Source organism: Rhinolophus sinicus, chromosome 17 (genome assembly GCF_057876585.1).
Source record: "Rhinolophus sinicus isolate RSI-liver-muscle chromosome 17, RSI-T2T, whole genome shotgun sequence".
Classification (NCBI taxonomy): Eukaryota; Metazoa; Chordata; class Mammalia; order Chiroptera; family Rhinolophidae; genus Rhinolophus; species Rhinolophus sinicus.
In genome coordinates this window covers 122,325,110-122,352,394 of record NC_142517.1, presented here as the reverse complement: position 1 = coordinate 122,352,394, position 27,285 = coordinate 122,325,110, and the positions used below count along the sequence as shown (strand labels likewise).

At 34.2% G+C, this 27,285-nt stretch overlaps 1 protein-coding gene across 5 annotated transcripts in view; it reads left to right on the top strand.

The window, feature by feature from the left end:
• The window catches only part of PTPN4 (protein tyrosine phosphatase non-receptor type 4), a 174,235-nt gene that overhangs the window by 83,269 nt on the left and 63,681 nt on the right, over positions 1–27,285 (top strand). For all 5 annotated transcript variants that reach the window (XM_074335257.2, XM_019715490.3, XM_019715489.3 and 2 more), the window contains 3 exons: positions 564–651; positions 8,780–8,868; positions 25,492–25,555. In XM_074335257.2, coding sequence (XP_074191358.1) covers positions 564–651; positions 8,780–8,868; positions 25,492–25,555 — 241 coding nt within the window. The remainder of the gene's footprint in view (positions 1–563; positions 652–8,779; positions 8,869–25,491; positions 25,556–27,285) is intronic.

Sequence of the window (27,285 nt, the reverse complement as noted above, 5' to 3'; positions counted from 1 at the left end):
TAAAATGGAGAAATAAACAAAGACATAAAAATTACAAGCTTCCTTTTTTATTGTTAGATTCAACAGACAAAATTACTCTACTAAAGTTCTGTAAAAGACTCTGGCACTCTCGGTTTCTGTATTTGTTATGAATCACCACCTGTCTCTACACCATTCTCTGAGAAGCACTGCTCTGGAGGTTGCCTCAGAATGTGCATGTTTCAGGAGCAATCTGATTTAAATGCAGCTATGGTGTACAGACCAAATTGTGAACAAATTATTTTTTTAAGTTATGCCTAAGAGTCAGTGACTTGGTAACAGCCATAAGAACACCTAGGGACTTTTAAAATTGCTGCATTCTTATATCTCTGGAAAATAAAATATTCTACAAAGTAATAATTTGTGTTACTGAAAATGTACTCCAGATTGAGTTAAATGTTACTGTACAGGACTAAGAGCAGTTATGCATGGTGTTTTGTAAAAGATTTAATTAGAATGCTGAAATTTTCCCAGATAAATAACCTTTATCTAATTTGGCCATATTCATGATTGATTTAATTTTTAACCTAATGATGTCTTTACAGAGGCTTATCTCCTGCAGAAGCAGAATTTAATTACCTGAACACTGCACGTACCTTAGAACTCTATGGAGTTGAATTCCACTATGCAAGGGTAAGTGAAGAAAACTTACTTAGATGTTGTTGAGTTAGGCTCCATTATTCAATATCAAAAAATGTGTAATGCCCTGATAGGATTAGGCAACAGATGTAATAACTGGTGAGTGCTGCCAACATAGTTGCACTGAAAATTTCCTCTGAGTATAAGTATTTTCACAATCAATACCTGATGTGGTTGAACTAGATTTTTGTAATTTTTCTTTAAGGTAGTTTTTTATGTTATAAAGATAATTTTTCCAGACCATAAGAGATAGTACCTTTAGAATTTTTATTTTATAAGATAAAGATTAAGTTATAGAAAAAGTAGTTTTTTTGTGTATTTAACTTTTGTGATAATTGTTACCATAAAAGATGCTTTCACCTGACTCAGACCTATATTACTTCACTTATTTTATTTTAGTGATATCATTAACAATTTCTATTTATAAAGCACAAAATGAAACATATTAATATATTTTGCTGCCCCCTCCCCCAATCTCTTTATTAAGATGGAATTTATAATCACTGCCTTCTATAAATACATCACTCGGTAATTTTTTTTCATTGTTTCAAACTTGGCTGCTGTAAGCATATTTGTGAATGGCTATCCTTCATTTGTGTGTCTCTTCACCTAGATTCCTTCTCACAATTTATTTATCAAGAGGTTATATTTCGTTAGAAGTACCTGGAGTATAGCTATTCTCATAACCAGCGAAAAGTGGAGTTCAAGATAATCATCAGTTGAGTTGGTGATAGGTTTTATATTCTCTTGGGTCAAATTGCCAACCCTTAGGATAGCAGCCTGAAAGGGAGTTAAGTTTTCCTTAGATAGTTACTTTGAATTTATTTTAGTTTATAGACGTAGACAGTGTTTTGAGAACTCAAAATTCTACTCCATAGAGTGGTTTTATCATTTAGGGCCTCACCTGACCATATTCTAGGGAAGAGTGCTAGTCCTTATATTTTGAAAAGCTTATATCAGTCTCTCCTTTAAAAATCTGAATGACTTGCTTTTCTCACATAACTATATCTGGTAATTCTGAGTGTTTGTGATTCGAAGATCTGTTTGATGCCATTTACAATGTGTGGTTAAGTCTCTCTTCAACTTTTTTTTTTCTTTTTCCTTTCTTCCTCCTCCCCCCGCCACTCCAGTTCAAGCCGTTGTTTCTCAGTCTAGGTGTGTAGGACACAGCTCCCTGGCCCATGCTGGTGTTATGAGCCTTGCGCTCCCCCCGGCTGAGGCAGTCGATTGCCGGCCTTTGGTTGGCCGCTCACAGCAGCTCATGGCAGCTCTTGCCAGCTTCCGGCCGCTCACGCTGGGCTCCTGGCAACACACGCCAACCTCGGCTGCTCACCACAGCCCAGCTCCAAGGAGAGCTGTTGTTCACAATCTTAGCTGTAGAGGTAATTGATCGGGCGATCTCAGCATTAGGAGCACAGCGCTCCGACCACCTGAGCCACCGGGCCAGCCCATGTCTTCAACTTTTTCTTTTCTTTCAAATGTGCCCCTTCACCTTCCATCCCTACTTGGGGGCTATTACCTTTAAACTTGATTCTCCAAGATGTAAGAGAGTAGTCAGTATATGCGCGAATAAATTTTTTTTAATAATAAAGTTTAAAATCAATGGAACTTTAAATATGTGAACTAAACTATTGTTGTCAATAAAAGACCACTGAATTCAGTCATTTTAATCCTTAGCAGTTTTCTAAAGGTAGTTTAGACTCTCTGCTATCTCTGACTGCTATCAGTGAAATACAAACAGTGTTAGACTACTTTCCTTTAAAAAAGGAAACATTTAAGAGACATGGCTGATCTCATACATAATTAACCATATTATTTATTGATTTGATTAAGGTAAGATTTTTTGTTTGTTTGTTTAAATTATTAGATTGTGAAACTCGAAGAAATAATAAATGTAGAATACCAGATTAAAATATTTTAAATTTTAAATGCTCAAAGTTACTCAGAAACATATTTTGTGCAGATTATTTAAAAAAAAAAAAAAAGCCAGGAAAGGGTGTTTCTGTGGATACAAAGAGCTTAAGAAAAAATGTGGAAATGTTCAGTCAATATGAAAAGAAGTTTTGCAGCATCAGGAACAAAAAGGACGAAAGGTAGAGGGGAGAGGATACCTAAAGAGAACACTTGAGTTTTAATTGAATATCACAAGCATAAGTGTGTTTGCGATAACATTTTATTTTGAAAAGCAAGATAAGACGTTTTCTCTCTGCCTTTACAATGTATGTTACAAAATTCAGAGTTGAAATAAGTTATTTATAGCAATCTGCAAAGTACAAGTAAGTCTTAGTGCATTCATTGTGGTGACTGTTCTGTGCTTCGCAGTGTTGAGGCTAAGGACTCCTTAGTGAACAAAACATCAAGTATCCCTGCCTTCGTGGAGCTCACAGGATAGTGTGTGGCGGGGGGTTTATGGAACATGTGTCAACAATTAAATAGGTGAGGGTATGAAGAGGGAAATACAGATTGCTATGGGATCACATGGCAGGAATATCTCATGCAACCTGAGTGCAGAATGTAGGGAATCCTTCTTAGATAAAGTAATTGACTGAAGCCAGAAGAATGAATAAGAATAGTAAAGAGAGTTGTTTTCACTGCAGAGCCGTCAGCATGAATGGAGACCTGAAATCACAGAAGAACACGGCATGTTTGAGAAAATCAAAACAGTATGTCTAGGGGTTGCCATGGCCAGTTAGCTCAGTTGGTTAGAGCGTGGTGCTGATAACACCAAGGTTGCTGGTTTGATCCCCCACATACGGCCACTGTGAGCTGCGCCCTCCTTAAAAACAAACAAACAAAAACAATCACACACACACACACAAAAAAAAACCTTAAAAAATTTATATCTAGAAGCTATGAGTAAAGGAAGAGGAAACTGTAGAAAAGTAAAGACTCAATGACAACTTCAGGATAAAAAGGAAAGAAAAAAGATTTGGGGAGAGGGAGCAGGGGGATGTTTGTTTTTTAAGATAATGTATAGTACATGGATTTGGGGAGGGGTGTTCAGTTGTGTGAGTTTTAACACAGATTCACGTAACCACTCCTGCACTCGAGATACCGAACAGTCCCGTCACCCTTCTCCCTCCAAAAAACCTCGGTCATGCTGCCTCTTTGTAGTCCAGTGTTCTACCCTACACCTAATGCCTGGCAACCACTGGTCTGTTTTCTGACTGTCTAGTTTTGTCTTTTCTGAAATGTCTTATAAACGGAATCCTGCAGTGTGTTACCTTTTGAGACTGGCTTCATTTACTTTCGGTAATGCATTTGAGATTTGTCTAAGTTACTATGTGTTTCAATAGTTCATTCCTTTTTATTGCTGAATATTTTATTGCTGTAAGTATTCCATTGTATAGATATACCTTGGTTTGTTTACTCAGTCACCCACTGAAGGACATCTGTATTGTTTCCAGCATTTTTTGTTTCTTTTTTTTTCACTCAATAGACCTCCTGCAAACATTTGTTTACCATTTTTTTGGTGTAAATTTAAGTTTTCATTTCTGTAAAGTAAAAACCACAGTGGGATTGCTGGGTCATATGGTAAATGTATATTTAGCTTTATAGGACATTACCAAACTGTTTTCTAGAGTGACTGAAATACTTTGTATCCCACCAGCAATATTTGCAAGTTCTAATTGCTTCCTATCCTTTTTAGCATATGGTACTGTTCATTTTGTTTTGTTTTCTTTTTAAGCTTTTCTACTAGGTGTGTTTTATCTCATCATCATTTTACTTTGCATTTCCCTAATCATTAATGATGTTGAACATCATATTTTCTTTAATGAATGTTTGTTCAAGTGTTTTGCCCATTATTTAATTTGTTTTTTTCTTTTCTTTTGTGTTTTAAGAACTCTTTATTCTAAATACACTTTTTTTGTTGGATATGTGATTTGCAAATATTTTCTCCCACTCTTTGGTTTGCCCTTTTATTCTCTTAATAGTGTCTTTCAAAAGGAAATGATAGACTCTAACATCCCTTATTCCATCACTGATAGAACAGTCTAAAAATTATAGATTAGAAGACATAGGAGATTTTAAAAATACAGTCAGCAAACTTGGCTTAATTAATCTATGTAGAAAACTGTCTGAAACAACTTCAGAGCCTGCATTGTTCTCAAACACAGAATATAATTTCTGAGCACAGTGCAGTTAACATAAAAACAATGATAGAAAGATGACTTTAAAAATTCTATAAACATTTGGAAATTCAGAAACACATTTCTAAGTAAGCCATGGGTATAAATACTATTATTATTTCTGTCCAACACTCTTTGCTTTCTCTCAGACATTCACCTAGAAAGAATAACAATTAGTTACTCCGGATATCAAAGTGATCTTGAAAATATGAAACAATTTGAACATTTAAAAGAACATTGTGTGAGCTAAATTAAAATTTTTGTAAAGAATTCCTGGCCTCTTAAAATGGAAAAGGCACTATCAGGAGTAATTGCTGACCTAATTAAAGTGTCTTAACTTGTTAAATGAGTGAGGGCTCATTAAACACCTATCATCTTTACTAGAAAATCAATCAATATATATTAAACTGAGAATAGAATAAAAGAACATAATTGAACTATACGATAGCTATGCCATGGATCCTCAAGTTCAATCTGTTTTGTAATGATGTTAGTATAATATAAACTCTGTGTTTACCTAAGAAACTGATTCTTAGTTGTCAAAATATAAATGTAATGACAGCAGGCTTGGCTTCAGGTTTTTAGTTAGGTATAGGATGTTCTAACCCTAAAACACATCTACCCAAGTTTTAGTCTTATTCGTGAATATCTTACTTCCATAGGTATTTGTAATATAGATGAAGATAATAATTCTTCTGAAAAATAACTTTTGTCCTTCAGTGTTTCAAGAAAAAGAAAGCTTAATGATGCTAGTATGATTATTCATTCATTCAGTGAATATTTATTGAGCACCTTCTATGCTCCAAGTCCTGTTTTAGACACTGTGGATACAGCAGTGAGTAAAGTAGATAAAATCCAAACTCACATGAAGCTTGCATTCTGGTGGCAAGACAGGATATAAACAAATAATTGAGTACATCAGAGTACAGTTTGTGATTCCATGGAAGTAAAGTTCAGTAACAGGCAAAATACTAGTCTGTATTGAAAGAAGTCAGAATAGCAATCCCCTATGGAGGGGTGTTAGCAGAGAAGCTCATGAGGAGGGAGCCTTCTAGAATTTTGAAAATGTATATGTTGGGTTATGGTGGTTACATAGAAGTGTATATACACATGTATATGCACATATGTAAAATTTGAGATGTATTCTGTGTATATTGTATTCAATTTTTTTGCAGTTAATTAAATAGGTAATATATCAGTGATAGATGCTATGGAGAAAAAAGTTGAGAAGTGATTGAGACAACCAAAAATGGGGTATAATGATAGGGAAGGCCTCACCGAGAAGATAAACAGACCTGCAGGAATCATGCAGATACCTGGGGGGAGAACATTCTAAGCAGAGAAAACAGCAGTGAAAGACCATGATATAGTGTACTTAGCAGTTCAGGAAACAGCAAAGAGAACAGTATGGCTAGTGCAGTGCGAGCTAGGAGAGCCAGGAAAGGAGAATACTTGATATGGTCAGGGCAGGCAAGGGCTTTAAAAGACATTGGCTTTTAATTATAAACACTGCCATTAGAGGGTTTCTGGAGATAAAAATCATGGTGTAATTTACATTTTTAAAAGATAACAGTGGCTGCTGTTTTGAGAGTATTCTGTAAGGCATGAAGGGAAGAGACCAGCCTAGAGACTACTCCATTGATCCAGAGGAGAGATAATGGTGGTTGTAGCTATTGGTCGTGAACAGTAATCAGATTCTGTATATGTTTTGAATATGGAACTGACAGCATTTGCTGGTGCATTGGTTATGGGGTGTGAGAAAAAAGGGATTTAGAAATGGTTCCAAAGTTTTTGGCTTGAACAATTAGAAAGATGGAGTAAGTAAGTCACTAAATTGGGAAAAATCAGAGAAAAACAGCTTTGGGAGGGTAAGTCAGGAATTAGTTTTGAAATATGTTAAATTTTACAAAGTTTTTAGAAATCCAAGTGAAGGAAATAGTAATTCAGTATATGAAACTAGAGTTCAGAGCAGAAGTCTAGACTAGAGATATAAATTTTGGAACTGTCAGCTTTAAATAACATTTAAAACCATGAAATAAGAGCACCGAAGTACCATATCTAGTAGATATTGAAGGAAGACAGCCTCAGAGCTGGAACACTGCAAAGTTTAGAAGTTAGAGACGGGTAAGAACCTGGAAAGGAGACCAGGAAGAAGAAGCAATCTATATAGAAAGAAAGCCTTTCTTTCTGTCAAAGACACGTGTGTCTTTAAAGCCAAGTGAATCAGGCATGATCAACTATGTCAGATGAGAAGTAAATTAGAAATGTGGAAGTTGTTGGTTACCTTGTAAAAGCACTTCTGGAGGTGTAGACTCAGTCTTATTTTACTGTAATATAAGACCGGGTATGATATGATATGATATGATATGATATGATATGATATGATATGATATGATGATAATATATAATATAATACCGGGTCTTATATTAAATTTGCTCCAAAAGATGCATTAGAGCTGATTGTCCGGCTAGGTCTTATTTTCGGGAAACACGGTGTTTCAGACAGGCTGCACACACTTCTCTGTCCTATAGCTCAATCCAGACAAGGCTGCGTTGTAGGGCTGATAGGAGCTAATTATCATAGCCGCTCCCTACCTGACGATCCTGACAGTCATTTGAGGGCTCCCTTTATTTCTTTTATCCATTGTCTCTGAAATTTGTTGACTTTGCTTATTTTTCTGCCCCACATAGAACTTTCTCTTGAGTGTATAGTTTGAGTTGTGGTTTTCTGTAATTTTTTTTTCTCTCTATAAACCTGATTTTATCCTTTCTATGTCTTTACAAATTCCTTAAAATGTCTGGTACATTGATTACCTTCAAGTGTAATGGATTGTTTTCAATTGTTACACATTCTTTCTGTTTTCATGTATCTTCTCTGATGTTTTCAGATTGTGAGCAGGAGTAATAGCATATATTAATTCTGCCTTTTTTTTTTTTTTTGTCTCAGTCTGCAGTCTTGGTCCAGACCTCTAATTGACGTCCTTAAGAAATGATTTAAGACTCTGATAATAGTGTGCAGTGTTGCTGATCATTGTGAAACGAAACAAGCAGCCAGACAAATTAGCATACGTTGTTGTATTTGGCCTTGTTACATATTATCTCCCTAATAGGTTAATTTAATAAGATCTTGTTGAATTAGAAATTAGTGCAACTACATATTAAAGGTTTTTTTCTCCCCCTAGGGAGACAATTATAAAATCTTGATTATATTTTCATCAATTCTGCCTTCTGAGCAAATGAATAATAGGGGGTAACTGCATTGCTATATTAGTTTCCCTGTAGAATGTTTCAAGTCAAAAAGCAAACTATTTCAAGGTTGATTAGCATCTGAAAAAAGTATTTTAATTCTACTCATTTACTCTAGAGTGGCAGTTAGCTATTTAAGTTGGATCAGTTAGCATGAATACTTACTCATTTGTCAAGCAGGATTCAAATTTTCTTCCCTGGGGTTTTCCAAACTCTCCAACAATTGTTCCTTACTTTGTATTCCCATGATATTTTTATTATGTTAGTTATAGGACTTTCATTATATTGGAAATATTGTTTAACTACTGGTTGCCCTTCACCAAACTCTTAACTCTTCCATGTTTTATTCACTTTTGCAATCCTAACATTATATTTACATATTGATTGGATCATAATAATTTTAGGAATGGAAGAATGGATACTAACTCATCATTCTACAAAATGAGAAGGCCTTTAATTTCTTATCCCAAAATGTCAGTCCCAGTTATAAACTACGGGAAATCCTGAGATCATTTTTGCTTTGGATTAATTAATTTTAATAATGCAACATTTAAGTTAGACTTGAAGTATGTCATTTATTTTTGTGGGGTAACAATTTACCATATGGATCTGTAAATATGCAATTATGTGCTGCCTTTGACAATGTCTTATTGTGTAAAATAACAAAAACTAATCCTGTTTTTAAACTATATCTTTAACAACTAAAGCCCAATATTTTAGATTTGTCATTTTCTTTTTTTTTTAAGGATCAAAGTAACAATGAAATTATGATTGGAGTGATGTCAGGAGGAATTCTGATTTATAAGAACAGGGTACGAATGAATACCTTTCCATGGTAAGAACGTCCATCAATACTTGTGCTTTTACCATTATGTTAATATAATAATTCATAAGTTTGTATAAAGAAAGTGGCTGTTGAAGTATTCATATTGTCATGCAATTTTATCCCACTTACTTGGAATCTACCAGAAGATACCAAAATAATGATTTATTTCGAAAATTGCCTAGCTTATGGAAAATACTACTTTATGAATTTTTCTCTTAGAGAATCTCTAAATTTGTACTGTAATATAATAGCTAACATCATGTATACTCTGTTTTGCATGCTAATTGCTTTAAATACAGTATTTCCTTTAGATGCTTTCAGTGAGGCGCTAGTTTATTAGTTGGAACATGGGCCTGGTTGCTGCAACAAAGACCTGTTATCACAGTGGTTTAAGTTGGTGCTAGAAAAGTATGGTGGCTCCATGGGGTATAAAACTCATGCTTTGGGGGATTTTGTTTTTTTTTCCTTGTCCTGTTGCTTTACTGTCCTTATCATACTGTCCTTGTCCTCATTGTCCAGGATAAGTCCCCCACCATCCCAGGATGAGGAAGAAGGAAAAGTGTCATCTTCCACTTTCCTTTAAAGGGATAACGTGAAAATCGTAAAAATCACATTGATCATATCCCTTATGTATATATCATATAAGTAACAGATTTTTAAAAATAAACAGTGATTTTCTTTAGGGAAAGAAACAAATACAAAAGAAATATGTTGTATTAGATTTGGTCCTGATTTTTCAGTACCTATGATTTTTGTATTTAATAGGTTTTTATAATTAGTCCCTTTAATAACACTTTAACAGAAATATGATAACTGACAGAAGCAATTATTTTAGAAAATCACCACAACTTTGTTAAAAAAAAAAAAAAAAAGATAAATTTCCTATAGGTCACAAAAACATGAACCAGAAAATAAAAAATTATCTTCATCAAAGTTAAATATTTTTGCTTTTCAAAAGACACTCTAAAGAAGATGAAAGGCAAGATAGTCTTTTTGTAAAATACGTATTTGATAAAGGATTTATCAAGAGTATGTAAAGAACTCTTATAGATCAGGAATAAGAAGACACCCGGATTAAAAACAATAGGCAAAATACTTGAATAGACACTTCCACCAACAAAGATACACAAATGGCTAATAAGCACATGAAAAGATGCTCAGTCATCAGTGAAATGCAAATTAAAACCACAGAGAAATATTACTCTATACCCACTGGAATAGTTTCAAATAAAAAGAATGACAATACCAAGTGATAGCAAGGAAGTAGAGCACCTAGAAATCTCATCCATTGCTGGTGGGAGTGCCAACTAGCACACCAACTTGGGAAAAGCTGGCAGTTTCTTTAAAGTTAAACGTAGATTTACCATATAATCCAGGAATTCTTTTCCTAGATGTTTACCCAAGAGAAATGGAAACATAAGTTCATATAAAGATTTGTACACTGATGTTCACAACTACATTATTCGTAACAGCACAAAACAGAATTCTAAAGGTACATCATTTGGTGAAAGGATAAGCAAATTATGATATAGCTACACAATGGAATACTAATACTATTCAGCAATAAAAAGAAATGAACTATTGAGACAGTAAACCATATGGATGTGACCCTACCCTCAAATATTATGCTAATAATAAGAAGCCAGACACAAAATATTGCATATACACTTTGTTTCTATTTGTATAAGATTCTAGAAAACAAAAATTTTAGATTCAGCAGATCAGTGATTGCCAAGGAGTGAAAATGGGCAGAAGCAATTGACCACAAAGGGGCACCAAACATTTTGAGGTGATGGAAATGTTACATGATAACTTTGTTGGGTGGTATTAGGTTGGTGCAAAGGTAATTGCAGTTTAAAAGGTTAAAAATAATTGCAAAAACCACAATTACCTTTGCACCGACCTAATGGATGTACAATTGAATACATTTATCAAAATTCATTGAATTGTTCACCTATAATTGGTATAATTGGTATATTTCATTGTATATGTAAATTGTACCTCTGTATGTCTCATAAAAGAAAACTAAAGATTATTGAGTGTTTCATGCCACATCTTCTAAATGCTTCCTATATAATTCAAACTGACATATTCAAAGGAATATACAAAACAGTTGAAAGACATGGTCCCTGCTTATAAATGGACACAAAAATTCATTGTACAACACAATGAGAAAATTTGTTACTAAATGCTTCAAAGAAGATAATTATCATTGTTGATTTTCATAATGTTAAATGTGCATCTTTGATTTTACTACATTTATGATTTTACTAAAGGCAATTTAAAAAGTACTCTATTTCACCTTTCATTAATTTTATATTTTATATAAATGTCAAGATTAGAAATAAATTCTTTTCAGATGATGGGGGTTAGAATAACATCTAAATTTTTCTGTATCTTTAAAATTTTATATTGTAGACTTATTCCTTTATTATTTTTATTAAATAAGAATTCTAAAAGAGTTTTTAGCAAATTGCTTTAGAAACACCATGGATACAGTCTCTCTAGGGAAAATTTTAATGGCTCAGCGATATTTGAGATGGTCTTTAGAGGATCACTAGAAATTTCCTCAGTGAAAAGGAGGTGTAGAAGAGGCATATGTGTATAGAGGGTTCAATAGGGGAATTCAAGATAGAGGTACAAGCACTTTCAGAGACCTAATAGCAAGAAAGGACATGGCAAGTTGAAATGGTGGGCTATTTGGCTTGGTTTTTCCTTCAGTTATCTTCATTGAGCACAGAAGCAAGGGAACGAGAATTCAGGAAGTTGATACTTAGGAGAGAAATTGGATTCAGATTGTGAAAGATCTTACGTATTCTGTATGCTCAGAAGTTAGTATATTATTTTATTGATAAATATACTTGGACTTAGTTTAGTGTTGAGAAATAGAACTCATATTTTCAAGTCTTTATCATACAAGTTAGGTTCGGGGAAACAAAGGATGTGAGCTAAGATAGCGATTGGAAAACTGATAGTGTTCATCTTAATTTTTATTTTCAATAATTAAACTGAATAGATGGGATTTAAAGTTGTTAAAGCTACTAAATTTACATTATCATGGAACATAAGAATTTCTTATGATCCTAACTACTCGTAACAGTACATACTACAACAAACACATTTATAAATATGCCACAAGTAGCCACAAGTTAAGATCCAATATCAATTGCTTTCCAAGGAATATCAATGGGTTCTATGATAGTCATTAAATATATGGTTTACTTTTAGTTCTTAAAATATCGATCTGTTTTCACAAAGGCAACATACTTCTCATTAATAATACTATATGTGAATGAGACCATATTAACCTCATCACCTTTATTAATTAATGTTTGTAGAATTGCCATTGCATTTAATTTGATATTTTAACAAAGTATTGCATAAGAAAAGTCACTTGATGAGAACTGATAATGGTTACAGCTCTAATGTGGTATCACATACGTTTTAGCTACTTTTAGCTTATTAATATTTTAAGTAATATATTCTGGCCGAAAGTTAAATGGTGAAATTACCAAGTTTCTATATGAATGAAGAGTTTAGAGTAAAGTTAGCAGTTTGAGAACTGATATTTTAGTTTTATAAGATCAAGGCAAGGGGGGAAAAATCACTCATGGATTTTAATGCATTTTATCTGTAACTTAGAACCCTGCAACTTGAGTGTTATCAACATTGATTTTATAGATAAGGAATGAGAAATTCCAGAAAAGTTGACTGCCCCAAGGTTAAACATCTGATAAGTACGAAGCAGAACTTTAAACCGAGATTTTTCAGATTCTGAAACACAAGCTTCTCACTTAGCTCTTCTTTCAAAATTAGAGATACATTTAGAAAAAGTATTGTATCACATAATAAATATGCTCCCTCATGTCTTTCCATGTATGGTTATTCCTGGAATGATCCAGTTCAAGTTTATACCTTAAAAATGTAGAGGAGTGAATTGGGATTACTTGGATTCTGTAAATTAGACTTCATTAAAATGAATGCTTATCAAAAAACCAGTAAGGAAATGAAAAGGGAAGGGGAGAGTTCTGGTTCCCAGTCCAGCAGGTAAAGATCTTGGAAGTCATCACTCCTGTCTTCACAAGAAAAACAAAACAAAACTGAAAACCAACAATTCTTTTTAGATCCCTCAGAGAATTAAGGACACAAGGCAAACTGCAGCTCTGAAAACTGGAGACAGATGAATACAAAGAATGACAGTTTACCAGGACTAGAAACCACTGCTGCAGCCAGCAACTGGTAGGAACACTTAAAGGGTAATTGACTAATTGCTGGAGACTGAGCAAAGACTAGCTTGAGAGATGAAAACTCCTGAAGGCCCAGCCTTAAGAAGGTCCCCATACTTTCATACATTTTACTACCAGGCACCTCACCAGCTTCTCAAGGTGAAGATTGGAGAAAAATCTACTCATGCTCTGGAGGGGTGGTGGTGGGTGGTGGTGGTGAACAGGGAAGTAATCATTTTGAAATATGCTCAAGAGCTTTCTGTTCTCCTTAACAAAAGTCTGCCCTCAAGAAAATCTGTTTACCAGTACTTAACCAACATGGGTTTTACCAGAACCAAACCATTTCCAGCCCCCTCTGTACTTCTTGTCTCGCCTAAGAAGAGGGTGAACTGAAAAGCACTGAAGGTCACAGCCAGGGCTCACAGATCACTAAACCCCTGACGTAATCATAGGATTAAAGAAGGATTCCTCCGCAACCCACACCTTACTCTCTCAACAGGGCTTCTGTCTACTGAAGAAGGAGTCTTTAGGGAAACCCAAAGACAACATGGGAGACAAAAACAGATACTAGAGGGAAAAGCCTCAAACACCTATCTGACAAATGGTTCCTTTGAAGAAGCTACACTTTGATTGCTTTCGTTTCTAAAGGAATTCATGCCCCAGGGCATTGTTGAAAACAGTGGAGGATGTGTTGGCAATTACAGCTGGGTGTGCTTTCTGAAAGAGTGGGTACCACCGTCATCTCAGGATTACTGCGGGCTTCCCCAAAGCCATGCCTTCCTGAAGAGCAACAGGAGAAGCTTAACACTGGGGGTTAATGGGTGGGGATAGAGTTCATGAAAATAATCTATAAAATCACAATAACAAGCTGTGGGGAACGGAAACCAATATCAGAGTTACTGCAATATAACATGTAAAACATCCAGTTTCCAGCAAAATATTAAAAGGCATGCAGAAATGAAGGAAACTATTAGGTAGGTGCGAAAGCAATTGCTGTTTAAAAGGTTAAAAACGATTGCAAAAACCGCAATTACTTTCGCACCAACCTAATATTACCCATACACCAGAAAAAGAAACAAAAAACAGTTGTAAGGATGCATGTGCTTAGTAAGTTTCCAAATACATGAGGCAAAAAAATAAAGGAGAAATAGATAATTCGTAGTCATATTTGGAGATTTGAGCATGTCCCTCTCAGCAATCCATACAAAACTAAACAATAAAAATCAGCTGAAGAAATGTGAGCACTCTCAACTATCTTGCCTTAATTGATATTTGTACAATACTACATACAACAGCAGAATACATATATTTTTCAAGTACACATGGTTTATTAGGAGAGAAAATATGCTGAGTACATTTAGGTACATAAAACAAGCCTAAGTAAATTTTTTAAAGAGTTAAATCATGCAGGGTATATTCTCTAGCAACAATGAAATTAAATTAGAAATCACTAACTATCAGATTACAAGAAAAACTCCAAAGACTTGTTTAATAAATACGATTTCTAAATAAACCATGAGTCAAAGAAAACATGTCACAAGACAAATTAGCAGAACAAAAATGAAAAATACAACATAAATTTTTGAGGATACAGCCTAAGTGATGTTTTGAGGAAATTTTATTGTTTAAATGTTTATGTTGGGGGTAAAATATAAAGTCCATTATCTTGAGTTCTTATCTTTAGAAATTGGAAAAGTAAGAACAAATTGAACTCAATAGAAGGAAGAAAATCAATTGAATATAAAATGAACACAAAGTAGAGAAAAATTAATGAAAGTCTGTAGCTACACTGATGGAGAAAAAGAAGACACTAATTACTAATATAAGGAATTTAAAAAGGGACATCAATATAGATTCTATACACATTTAAACCATAATAAAATAATATTATGAACAGATTTGAATATTATGAATACATTCGCAACCTAGATTAAATGGCCAAATTCCTTGAAAGACTAAATGAACAAAAGTAACTGAAGAAAAAATAGAAAACTTGAATACTCCTATATCAATTTAAAAAATAAATTTATAATTTAAAACCTTTTAACTGGTAGGACTCCCGGCACAAATTGCTTTCCTTGTGCATTCTATCAAACATTTAAGGTAAAAATAATACCAATTTTACATAAGGTCTTTTAGAAAATCAAGGAGGAAGGAACATATTCAAATTAATTATTACCTTGATTCTAACACCAGACAAGGACCTCACAAGAAAAAGTTACGAACATAGATGCAGAAATCCTGAACAATAATAAAACTTTACCAAATTGAATCCAACAATATGTAAAAATAATAATTCATTGTGACCAAATAGGGGTTATTCTAGGAATATAAGCTTGCTTTAACATCTGAAAATCAGTCCCTATAATTAATATTATTATAATGAAGAAAAACATGATTGTTTCAGTAGATGCAATAAAAGAATTTGACAAAATTATACATTCCTTCATGATAAAAAAAATTTAACTTAGTATGTATAAAAGGGTACTCTTCCGTTCCATAGATGATTAAGTACATTTATGGAAAATCTTTTTTGCTAATATTAAGCTAAATGGTAAAAGTATCAATGCTTTTTTGTGTAAGATCAGGAACAGTATACTTACTTGCACTACTTCAGCTTTGGTCCAGAGGTCTTCACCAGCATATTAAAGCAAGAAAAAGAAATAAAAGGTAAACAGATTAGAAAGAAGATAAACTACTTTATTTGGAGATATGAGTGCATATATAGATTGACTGACAATAAAGGAATGAAAAAGATACACCATGTAAATACATGGAAATAGCAATCATAAGAAGGCTAGTGTAGCTATATTTATATGTACAATGGTTCAACCAATTTAGAAAACTTTTGCAGTTGCTTACAAAGTTAAACATACACCTACCATGTGAATGAGCCATTCCATTCTTAAGTTTTTACCCAAGAGAAATTAAAGCAAATGTGTGTATAAAGACTTTCACATAATGTTCATATCAAATTTATTTGTAATAGCCCAAACTGGAAACATAAATGTCCATTATTAGGTGAGCAGATAAACGAATTGTGATATCCATAGAATGGAATACTCCTCACCAAGAAAGAGAAAAAAATTACTGAAAAACAGCAATATGGATGAATCTCTAAATAAACTGAGTGAAAGAAGACAGGTAAAGAAGAGTACATACTATATGATTCTATTCATATAAATTCTAGAAAATCGCAAGCTAATCTATAGTGACAGAGAGCTGATCAGCTGTTTTCTTGGGGTAGGGTGAGTAGAGGGTGACTGAGGGGGGTTACAGAGTGGCAGAAGGAATTGGTATGATGGATACAGTCCCGTTTGATTGCGATGATGTGTGAATAAGTATATACATAAAAATGTCAAACTTACCCAATTGTACACTTTTTTTTAGTCATTTTTAATTTTTTTATTATAGCTGACATACAATATTATATTAGTTTCAGGTATGCAACATACTGATTAGACATTTTATAACTTACAAGGTTATAAATATAGTACCCCAATAAATATAGTACCCATCTGACACCATACATAGTTATTACAATATCATTAACTATATTCCCTATGCTATACTTTACATACCCATGACTATTTTTCAAGTTTTACTCTTTAAATATGCAATTTGTTGAATGTCACATTATACTTAATAAAATGGTTTTCAAAAGGGGAGGAAATAAAGGTAACCACTAAAGCAATAAAAAATGATTACATAGTTGCTATCCCAGTAGAAACATTTGTCAAAAATTTTGAAAGATAGCAAAATACATAGATAAATGCAAATGTGTCAGATATTACTAAAAGCATAAATGTATTGAACCTTAAAAGACTTTATCAAACTGCATTTAGTACAGTTTATTGATGTATATATTGTTTACATATGATGTTTCCTTATTAAAGTATCAGATAATGGTTTTTAGTTTATTTACCAAGTACACCATCACCATACTCTAATTTTGAAGCATTTTTATTACCCTTTAGGAGTCATTCCTCATCCCCTCCTCTGCCTTCCACCCACCCCCCAGCTCTAAGCAACTACCGTGTTTCCTCGAAAATAAGACTTAGCAGGACTGTCAGCTGTAATGTGTCTTTTGGAGCAAAAATTAATATAAGGCCCGGTATTATATTATGTATGTTATGTCATGTCATGTCATGTCATGTCATGTCATGTTTGTTATGTTATGTTATATTAACCCAGTCTTATATTAAAGTAAGACCGGGTCTTATATTAATTTTTGCTCCAAAAGACGCATTAGAGCTGATGGTCCTGCTAGGTCTTATTTTCGGGGAAACACGGTAGTAATCTACTTTCCCCAGGTTTGCGATGTTCTACACTATTATTTCTTTAAATAAACTCTTTGCCTTCTCCTCTTTCTCTTCTCCTTCTGGAATCCTGATTATTCTAAAAAGATAAAGATTTATCTTTTTGCTGGAATCCCTTGGCTCACATAGACTTTCATTGCTACTTTTAAATCTTTGTTTCTTCTGCTAAGAGCTCCTTGAATGAGTAATGTCATAAGTCATAAATATTCAAACTTAGAATTACTATGACAATATTTTGATGATTAGGCCAGGATCCCCAAACAAGCTTTGTTTAATAAGATTGAATCTCTTGGCCTCAAGACTCTTAGCTCTGAAGATAAAGAAGATCTGAGTATTACTTACTATAAGGTTAAAATAATGAGGCAAATATATTCTGCTGATACTGATTGTACTAATTAAGCTTTGAGAACTCCCTTTTTATAGCATTATATGAGTTGCATATAAGAAGAATGGCAATGTAGAAAGGTAACATTTAAAAATCATTACGCTTTTTAATATTAAATAAAAAATACTTGTATTTTTAGGATCATTACATAAAACCTTGAAGTCTTACATTTTTTTCCCAAATGTTGCTTATAGTTTTTGTTTGTTTATTTGTTTAATGTTTTAAGACTGTTTTCTTCGGGCAGTTTTAGATTCATAACAAAATGGAGGGAAGGTACAGAGATTTCCATATACTCCTGCCCCTACACGTGCATAGCCTCCCCCATTACAACACTCACTATAATGATGCTTTTTTTTTGCAAGGATAAAACTTACATTGACACATCATAATCACCCAGAGTTCATAGTTTACATTGGGGTTCACTCTTGGTGTTATACATTCTATGGCTTTGGACAAATATATAATGACATATGTCCATCATTATAATATCATATAGAGTAGTTTCACTACTTTAAGAATCCTATGTGCGTTGCCTAATCATCTCCCCACCTAGGCTTGTCACTTACTGATCTCTTTACTTTCTCCAGTGTTGCCTTTTCCAGAATGTCATATAGTTGGAATCATTCAGTTTGTAATCTTTTCAGATTAGCTTCTTTAACTTAGTGATGTGCAATTACTTCCCCCCACCCCCTAGTATTTTCATGGCTTAGATACATCATTTCTTTCTAGAGCTGAATAATATTCACTTGTGTGGATGTACCATAGTTCATTCATTCGCTTACTGAAGGACTTCTTGGTTGCTTCCAGGTTATGGCACTTATGAATAAAACTGCTATTAACATCCATGTGCATATTTTTGTGCTGATTAGGTTCCCAGTTCCTTTGCGTAAATACCAAGGAGTGCAACTTCTAGATGGTGTGGTACAAGTATGTTTAGTTTTGTAAGAAAGTGCCAAATGGTCTTCCAAAGTGGCCGCACCATTTTGCATTCCCACCAAAATGAATGAGAATTTCTGTTGCTCCACATCCTCGTCAGCATTTGATATTGTCAGTATTCTGGATTTGAGCCGTTCTGTAGGCATGTAGTGGTATCATACTGTTTTAATTTGCATTTCCCTGATGATATGTAATATGGAGTTCTTTGTGTGCTTATTTACCATCAGTGTATTTTCTTTGATGAGATATCTGTTAATGGCTTTGGCCCATGTTTTATCAGATTGTTTTATTGTTGAATTTTAAGAGTTCTTTATATATTTTGATTAATAATCCTTTATCGGATATGTCTTTTACAAATATTTTCTCTTTTGTGGCTTGTCTTCTAATTTACTTGATATTGTCTTTTACACAGCAGAAGTTTGTTTTTTTGTAAGAGAAGTTCTAATTTTAATGAAATCCAGCTTATCACTTATGTCATGGGTCATGTTTTTGGTGTTATATCTCGAAAGGCGTTACCATACCCAAGGTTATCTAGGTTTTCTTCAATGTTATGTCTAGGAATTTTATAGTTCTGCATTTTAGATTTAGGTATCTGATCCATTTTGAGTTAATTTTTGTGAAGAGTGTGAGGTCTTTGTCTAGATTCATATTTTTTTCATGTGGCTATCCTGTTGTTCCAGCAGCATTTGTTGAAGAGACTGTCTTTGCTCCATTGTATTGCCATTGCTCCTTTCTCAAAAATCATTTGACTATATTTATGGGGGTCTATTTTTGAGTTCTCTACCCTGTTTCATTGATCTGTTTTGTCTGTTCTTTCACCAGTACTACACTGTCTTGATTATTATAGCTTTATAGTAAGTTTTGAACTCAGATAGCATAAGTCCTCCAACTTTGTTGTTTTCCTTCAATATCGCATTGGCTATTCTGGGTCTTTTGCCTCTCCGTATAAACTTTAGAATCAATTTGTCAATATGCACAAAATAAGTAGGTGGGGTTTTGATTGAGATTGCAGTGAGTCTATAGATACAAAGTGGAAATAATTGACATCTTGACAAACAGTACTAATTCTTCCTATCCATGAACAAGGACAATTTTTACGTGTCTTAAGTACTTTGATTTTGTTCATCAGAGTTGTATAATTTTCCTCTTATAGTTCTAGTACATATTTTTTAGATTTATACTTAAGTAATTTCATTTTGGGGAGATGCTAATGTAAATTGTATTGTGTTTTTAATTTCATATTTCTCTTGTTCTTTGTTGGTATATAGGAAAGCAATTGAATTTTGTGTATTAACCTTGTAGTCTGCAACCTTGCTGTCATCTCTTATTAATTCCAGAAGTTTTTTTGTCTACGCTCTTGGATATTCTACACAGATGATCCTGTCATCTGTGAACAAATTCAGTTTTATATCTTCCTTCCCAATCTGTGTATCTTCCATTCCCTTTTCTTCTCTTACTGCATTAACAAGACTTCCCATATGATGTTGAAAAGGAGTGGTGAGAGAAGATAGCCCTACCTTTTATCTGATCTTGGTGGGAAAGCTAGTTTCTCACCATTAACTATGTTAGCTGTAGGTTTTTTGTAGAAAGTCTTCATCAAGTTGAGAAAGTTTACCTCCATTCCTACTTTAGTGAGAGTTTTTAATCGTGACTGGGTGTTAGATTTTGTCAAATACTTACTCTGTATGTATTGATGTGATCGTGTAATTTTTTTTTTTTTTTTAGTCTTTTGATGTTTTTTTTTTATTAATTGATTTTCAAATGTTAAACCAGCCTTGTATTTCTGGGATAAATCTCACCTGGTTGTTGTGTATAATTCTTTTTATGCATTGTTGATTTCTATTTACTAATATTTTTAAGATTTTAAACTATGGTTATGAGAGAGATTGTGTTATAGTTTTCTTATACTGTCGTTGTCTGGATTTGGTAGTAGGGTCTTGCTGGTCTCATAGAATGATTTTGAAAGTGTTCCCTCTGCATCTGTCCTCTTAAAGAGTTTGTAGAGAATTGGTATCATGTCTTCCTTCAGTGTTTGGTACAACTCACCAATGAAACATCTGAGCCTGGTGACTTTTTTTTGGAAGGTTACTAATTAAATTTCTTTAATAGCTACAGTAGTCCCCTCTTATCTGTAATTCACTTTCCATGGTTTCAGTTACCTGTGGTCTGAAAATATTAAATGGAAAGTTTCAGAAATAAATAATTCATAAGTTTTAAATTGCATGCTGTTCTGAGCGATGTGATGAAATCTGGAGCTGTCCAGCATCATCCAGCCAGGGATGTGAAGCATCACTTTTTCACTGGTCATTAGTGACTTGGTAGCCCTCTTGGTTATCAGATCACAGTGCTTGTGTTCAAGTAACTCTTATTTTGCTAAATAATGGTCCCAAAGCACAAAAGTAGTGATGCTGGCAATTCATATATGCCAAAGAGAAGCCAGAACGTGCTCCCTTTAAGTGAAAAGGTGTGTATGTAGAGAAAAAAGAAAACAGCATAGATAGGGTTCAGTAGTATTTGCAATTTCAGACATTCACTGGGGATGTTGGAATGTATTCCCTGCAGATGAAGGGACTACTGTGTAGGCCTGTTTAGATCATGTATTTTTTCCTGTGTGAGTTTTGGCAGATTGTATCTTTCAAAGAATTGATTTATTTTATCGATATTATCAAATTTGTGGGCATAGACTTGTTCATAGTATTCTTTTATTATACTTTTAACATCAGTGGGATTTGTAGTGATGTCCACTCTTTCATTTCTGATATTAGTAATTGTATACTCTCTTTTTTTCTTAGTCTGGCCTAGAGGCTTATCAATTTTATTGATATTTTCAAAGAACTGCCTTTTGGCTTCATTGTCTTGATCTTGATCTCCTGTTTTCAATTCCACTAACTTCTCTACTTCAGTGTAGAAATTTAGATTATCAATTTATAGTGTTTGTTTTTATTAAGATAATGAATTTATTAGTATAAAGTTCCCTCTAAGCACTGCCTTTGCTGCCATCACAAGTTTTGATAGGTTGTATTTTCATTTTTATTTAATTCCAATAATTTTTTATTTCTCTTGAAATTCCTTCTTTGACTCCTGTTTTATTTATCTGTGTGTTGCTTGCTTAATCTCCTCCTATTTGGGGATTTTCCAGTAGTCCTTCTGTTATTGATTTCTAGATTAATTCCATTGTAGTCTGAAAGCAGACATTATGTGAATTCTATCTTTTTTTCCTTCAGTTTACGGCGTGTTTTATGGCTGAGAATGTGGTCTGTCTTGGTGAATATTCCATTTGACTAGAGAAAAACATACAATCTTTTGTTGAAGTAATTATAGATTTCCGTTATATCCATTTGATTGATGGTGTTGCTGAGCTCAGCTATGTCTTCATGATTTTCTATGTGGTGAATCTGTCCATTTCTGATAGAGGATGTTGAAGTCTTCAAGTGGGATAGTGGATTCGTCTGTATCTCTTGGCAGTTCTATCAGTTTTTGCTTCCTGTAGTTTGATGCTCTATTGCAGGGCACAGACACAGGAAGAATTTTTAATGTCTTTGAGAATTGACCCCTTGATGTAATGCCCTTCTTTATCCCTGATAACTTTCCTTGCTTTACAGTCTGTTCTTTCTGAGATTATCAGAGCTACTCTTGCTTTCTTTATTAAATTGAGGTACAATTGACTTACAACATTGTTTTAGTTTCAGATGTACAACAGAATGATTAGATATTTGTATGTATTGCGAATTGATCACTACAATAAGTCTAGTTAACAGTTACACACACAAGTTACATTTTTTTCTTGTATTGAGAACATTTAAGATCTACTCTCTTAGCAACTTCAAATAGACAAAATATAGTATTATTAACTATAGTCACCATGCTGTACATTACATCCCCACATATTCCTGCTTTCTTTTGATTAGCGTTAGCATGGTATATTTTTCTCCATGCATTTACTTTTAACCTATATGTGTCTTTATATTTAAAGCAAGTTTTTTGTATATAGCATATAGTTAGGTCTTGTATTTTGATCTATTCTGCCAATATCTTTCTTTCAATTGGTGCATTTAGATCATTGACAGTTTAAAGGATTATTGATGCATTTGTGTAATATCTTCCACATTCATTACTGTTATCTCTTTGTTGCCCTTGTTTTTTGTTTGTTTTTGTGTTTCACTCCTTCTCTGCCATTTGTGTTTTTTATTGAGCATTTTACATGATTCCATTTTTCTCTTAGCTTATCAGTTATACTTCTTTTTTTTACTTTTTTTAGTGGTTGCCCTAGAGTTTGCAATATACACTTAAAATTAATCCAGCTCCACTTTCAAATAACAGCATACCATGTCACAGGTAGTGTAAATACCTTATATTAACAAAATAGTACTAATTTCTTCTTTCACTCATATGCAGATGCTCCTCATCTTACAATGGGTTATGTCCTGATTGGTTGAACCCATTGTAAATTGAAAATATCCTAAGTCAAAAACACGCTTGATACACCCAGCCTACCTAACATCATAGCTTAACCTAGCCTACCATAAACATGCTCAGAACTTAGCCTACAGTTGGGCAAAATCATCTCACTCGTGCCACCCAGCATTATGAGAGAATATCACACTGCATATCACTAGACCAGGAAAAGCTCAAAATTTAAAATTTGAAGTGTGGCTCCTATTGAATGGGTATCACTCTCATACCATCATAAAGTTGAAAATCATTAAGACCACCATCGTTAAGTTGGGGGCTGTCTGTGTAAGCATACATCAATATATAATTGTATACATATGATATATACATAATTGCATATATTGTTGCTTTTACTATTTTGTATAATCTATTCTCTGTTAGGTCAATTAAGAATAACAAAAGTAAAGTTTATTTTACCTTCACTTATTCCTTCTTCAGTGCTTTAACTTTCTTTATGTAGATCCAGGTTTCTGACCTTTATTATTTTCCTCTTCTTAACATTTGTTGCAAGCAAGTCTACTGCCAACAAATTCTTCTTTTTGTTTGTTTGAGAAAGTCTTTATTTCTCCTGCATTTTTAAGGATAATTTCACAGAATACAAAATTCTAGGTTGGTGGGTTTTTTGCTTTCAACACTTTAAATACTTCACCCCAGTCCCTTCTTGCTTCACGGTTTCTGAGAAGTGGGATGTAAGTCTTATCTTTGTTCCTCTATAGGTAAGGTAGGTAAGGCGTTTTTTTTCCTCTGGCTTCTTTCAAGACTTTATCTTTGATTTTCTGTAATTTTAAAATGACCTCAGGCCTTGACCCTGCCTGTGTTCTCTGAGCTTCCTTAAGTCTGTTCTCTTTTGCTTTTCGGTTTTTGAGGATTCTATTGATAAATATCTACCTTAGAGATCCTTTCCTCAGCTGTGTCCAGTCTGCTAATAAATTCATGTAAGGTATTCTTCATTTCCGTTACCGTGATTTTTACCTGTAGCGTTTCTTTTTGGTTTGTTCTTGGGATTTCCATCTCTGTGCTTACATTGCCCACCTGTCCTCACATACCGTCTACCTTATCCGTTAGAGCCCTTAGCATATTGGTCATAGTTGTTTTAAATTCCCTGTCTGATGATTCCAACATCCCTTCCATGTCTGGTTCCGATGCTTGCTCTCTCTTCACAATGTGTTTTTGGTCTCTTGGTATGCCTTGTAAATCTTTCTTGGTATGCAGACATGATGTCCGGCTAACAGGACTGCTGTAATTAGGCCTCAGTGATGTGGGGTGGGGGAACCTTTCGTCCTGTGATGAGCTCTCAGGGTTTTAGTGAGACTGGGCTTCCGGGCTGTGCACTGCACAGTGTTTCTCAGTGTTTTTCTCTCCCCTTAGGCGGGACAGGGTGGCTAGAGTGGGCTGCAGGTGGGTACTTCCCTTCCCCAGGTCAGTTAGAGTCTGATCATACCCCTGCAGGTAAGGCTCTGGTTAACTAGTTTCCCGATGGCAGACCTTGTTAAGAAGAACCAAGTGCTCTGATTTATTTCAAAATGGTTCCTTTTTCCCTTCCCCTGCCAGAAACCGAAGGGTATTTTTCTCCGATATTTACTGTGGGAATCTGGTTGAGCTCGTGGAGGTAAATCTCACAATGTTGTGCCCCCACCCCCGCTACGACTGGGTCCCCCTGGAGTTTTTCACTCTTCGAGTTGTTCTCACTGAAACTCCAACAATTCGTAAATTACAGTGCAGATTTTCCTACCCCCACACTGGGTCTTCTGGCAGTTTCTGCTCATTCGTCTCTGCTCTGGTAAGCAACGATAGCTATCCTGTATTCACCTGTTGCTGTTGGTCTCTTAAGTCATGGGGACAGTAGTTTTCCCCGTGCCCTCTCCTCACTTATGGATCCAAGAAGAGTTGTTGATTTTTCAGTCTGTTGAGCTTTTTATGTTGTTAAGAGTGAGTGGTGATTTCTAAGCTTTTTACATACAGAACCAGAAAGCTACTTGCAGTTTTAAAGAGTAAATAACTATGTTATTGAGATTTCTTGAAATTTTAATTTGTGACATGTCTTTATGTATTTCTTTAGATACAATATTCGGAAATGTATAGTTCACAGCACATAGTCTGATAAAACTTTCCTTAGTTGAGCACATAGATTCTAATTATTTTTCCACAAAGCACCAAAAACTTTAGATTCTTTATGTAATGTGTGTATGTATATATGATTAAATGTTTATATGTTACTGAATATACATTTAAAAGATCATTTTTTAAATTATTTTAATTTGCTAGTGTTTATATCTTTTTGATAGTTTAAATACTCCCCTCTCTTTTTATCCAGGTTGAAGATTGTAAAAATTTCATTTAAGTGCAAACAGTTTTTTATTCAACTTAGAAAAGAACTGGTGAGTAATGATCTAATAATTATTAATATAAATGAAGTCTTAAGAAATAACTCATTTATGACAGAACTTTTAGTGTGAGTGTTATTAATACTTTTGATAACTGCCTACTGAGTTAATTAATTCACATTATATGACAAAGTGTATTTATTTCCCCAGTATTTGGTTATGATTTAAAGTTGTTCTAGATATCCATTCTGCTATCTCTTGAACTTAGAAACTGATCTCAATCGTAATGTTCATTATCAGGCCCCCGGGTCCATTCATAAGGGCAGTAACTGAGCCTTTTATATGTCCCTTTTCTTTTTTCTTCTAAATCTGTAGCACTTTCTTTTTTTTTTTTTTTTTTTTTTTTTTTAGCTTTTCTTTCTTTTTTTTTTCTTTCTTTTATTAAATTTATTGGGGTGACAATTGTTAGTAAAATTACATAGATTTCAGGTGTACAATTCTGTATTACATCATCTATAAATCCCATTGTGTGTTCATCACCCAGAGTCAGTTCTCCTTCCATCACCATATATTCGATCCCCCTTACCCTCATCTCCCACCCCCCACCGCCCGCCCCCGTTACCCTCTGGCAACCACTAAACTGTTGTCTGTGTCTATGAGTTTCTGTTTCTCATTTGTTTGTCTTGTTCTTTTGTTGTTTTTGGTTTATATACCACATATCAGTGAAATCACATGGTTCTCTGCTTTTTCTGTCTGACTTGTTTCGCTCAGCATTACTCTCTCAAGATCCATCCATGTTGTCATAAATGTTCCTATATCATCTTTTCTTACTGCCGAATAGTATTCCATTGTGTATATATACCACAACTTCTTTATCCATTCATCTATCGAAGGACATTTTGGTTGTTTCCATGTCTTGGCCACCGTAAACAAAGCTGCAATGAACATTGGAGCACACGTGTCTTTATCTCTAACTGTTTTCAGATTTTTTGGGTAGATACCCAGAAGAGGGATTGCTGGGTCATATGGCAATTCTATTCGTAATTCTTTGAGGAACCTCCACACTGCCTTCCATAACGGCTGCACCAGTCTGCATTCCCACCAACAGTGTATGAGGGTTCCTTTTTCTCCACAGCGTCTCCAACATTTGTTATTATTTGTCTTGTTGATGATAGCCATTCTGACTGGGGTGAGGTGATATCTCATTGTGGTTTTGATTTGCATTTCTCTGATGATTAGTGATGTTGAGCATTTTTTCATATGTCTATTTGCCATTTGTATGTCCTCTTTGGAGAAATGTCTCTTCAGGTCCTCTGCCCATTTTTCAATTGGGTTGTTTGTTTTTTTGTTGTTGAGTTGCATGAGTTCCTTGTATATTCTGGATACTAGCCCCTTATCGGAGGCACTGTTTGCAAAAATCTTCTCCCATTCAGTTGGTGGCCTCTTTATTTTGTCAATGGTTTCTTTTACTGTGCAGAAGCTTTTAAGTTTCATATAGTCCCATTCGTTTATTTTAGCTTTTACTTCCATTGCCTTTGGAGTCAAGTTCATAAAATGCTCTTTGAACCCAAGGTCCATAAGTTTAGTACCTATGTTTTCTTCTATGCAGTTTATTGTGTCAGGTCTTATGCTTAAGTCTTTGATCCATTTTGAATTAACTTTGGTACATGGTGACAAATAGCAGTCCAGTTTCATTCTTTTGCACGTGGCTATCCAATTCTCCCAGCACCATTTATTGAAGAGGCTGTCTTTGCTCCATTGTATGTTTTTAGCTTCTTTGTCAA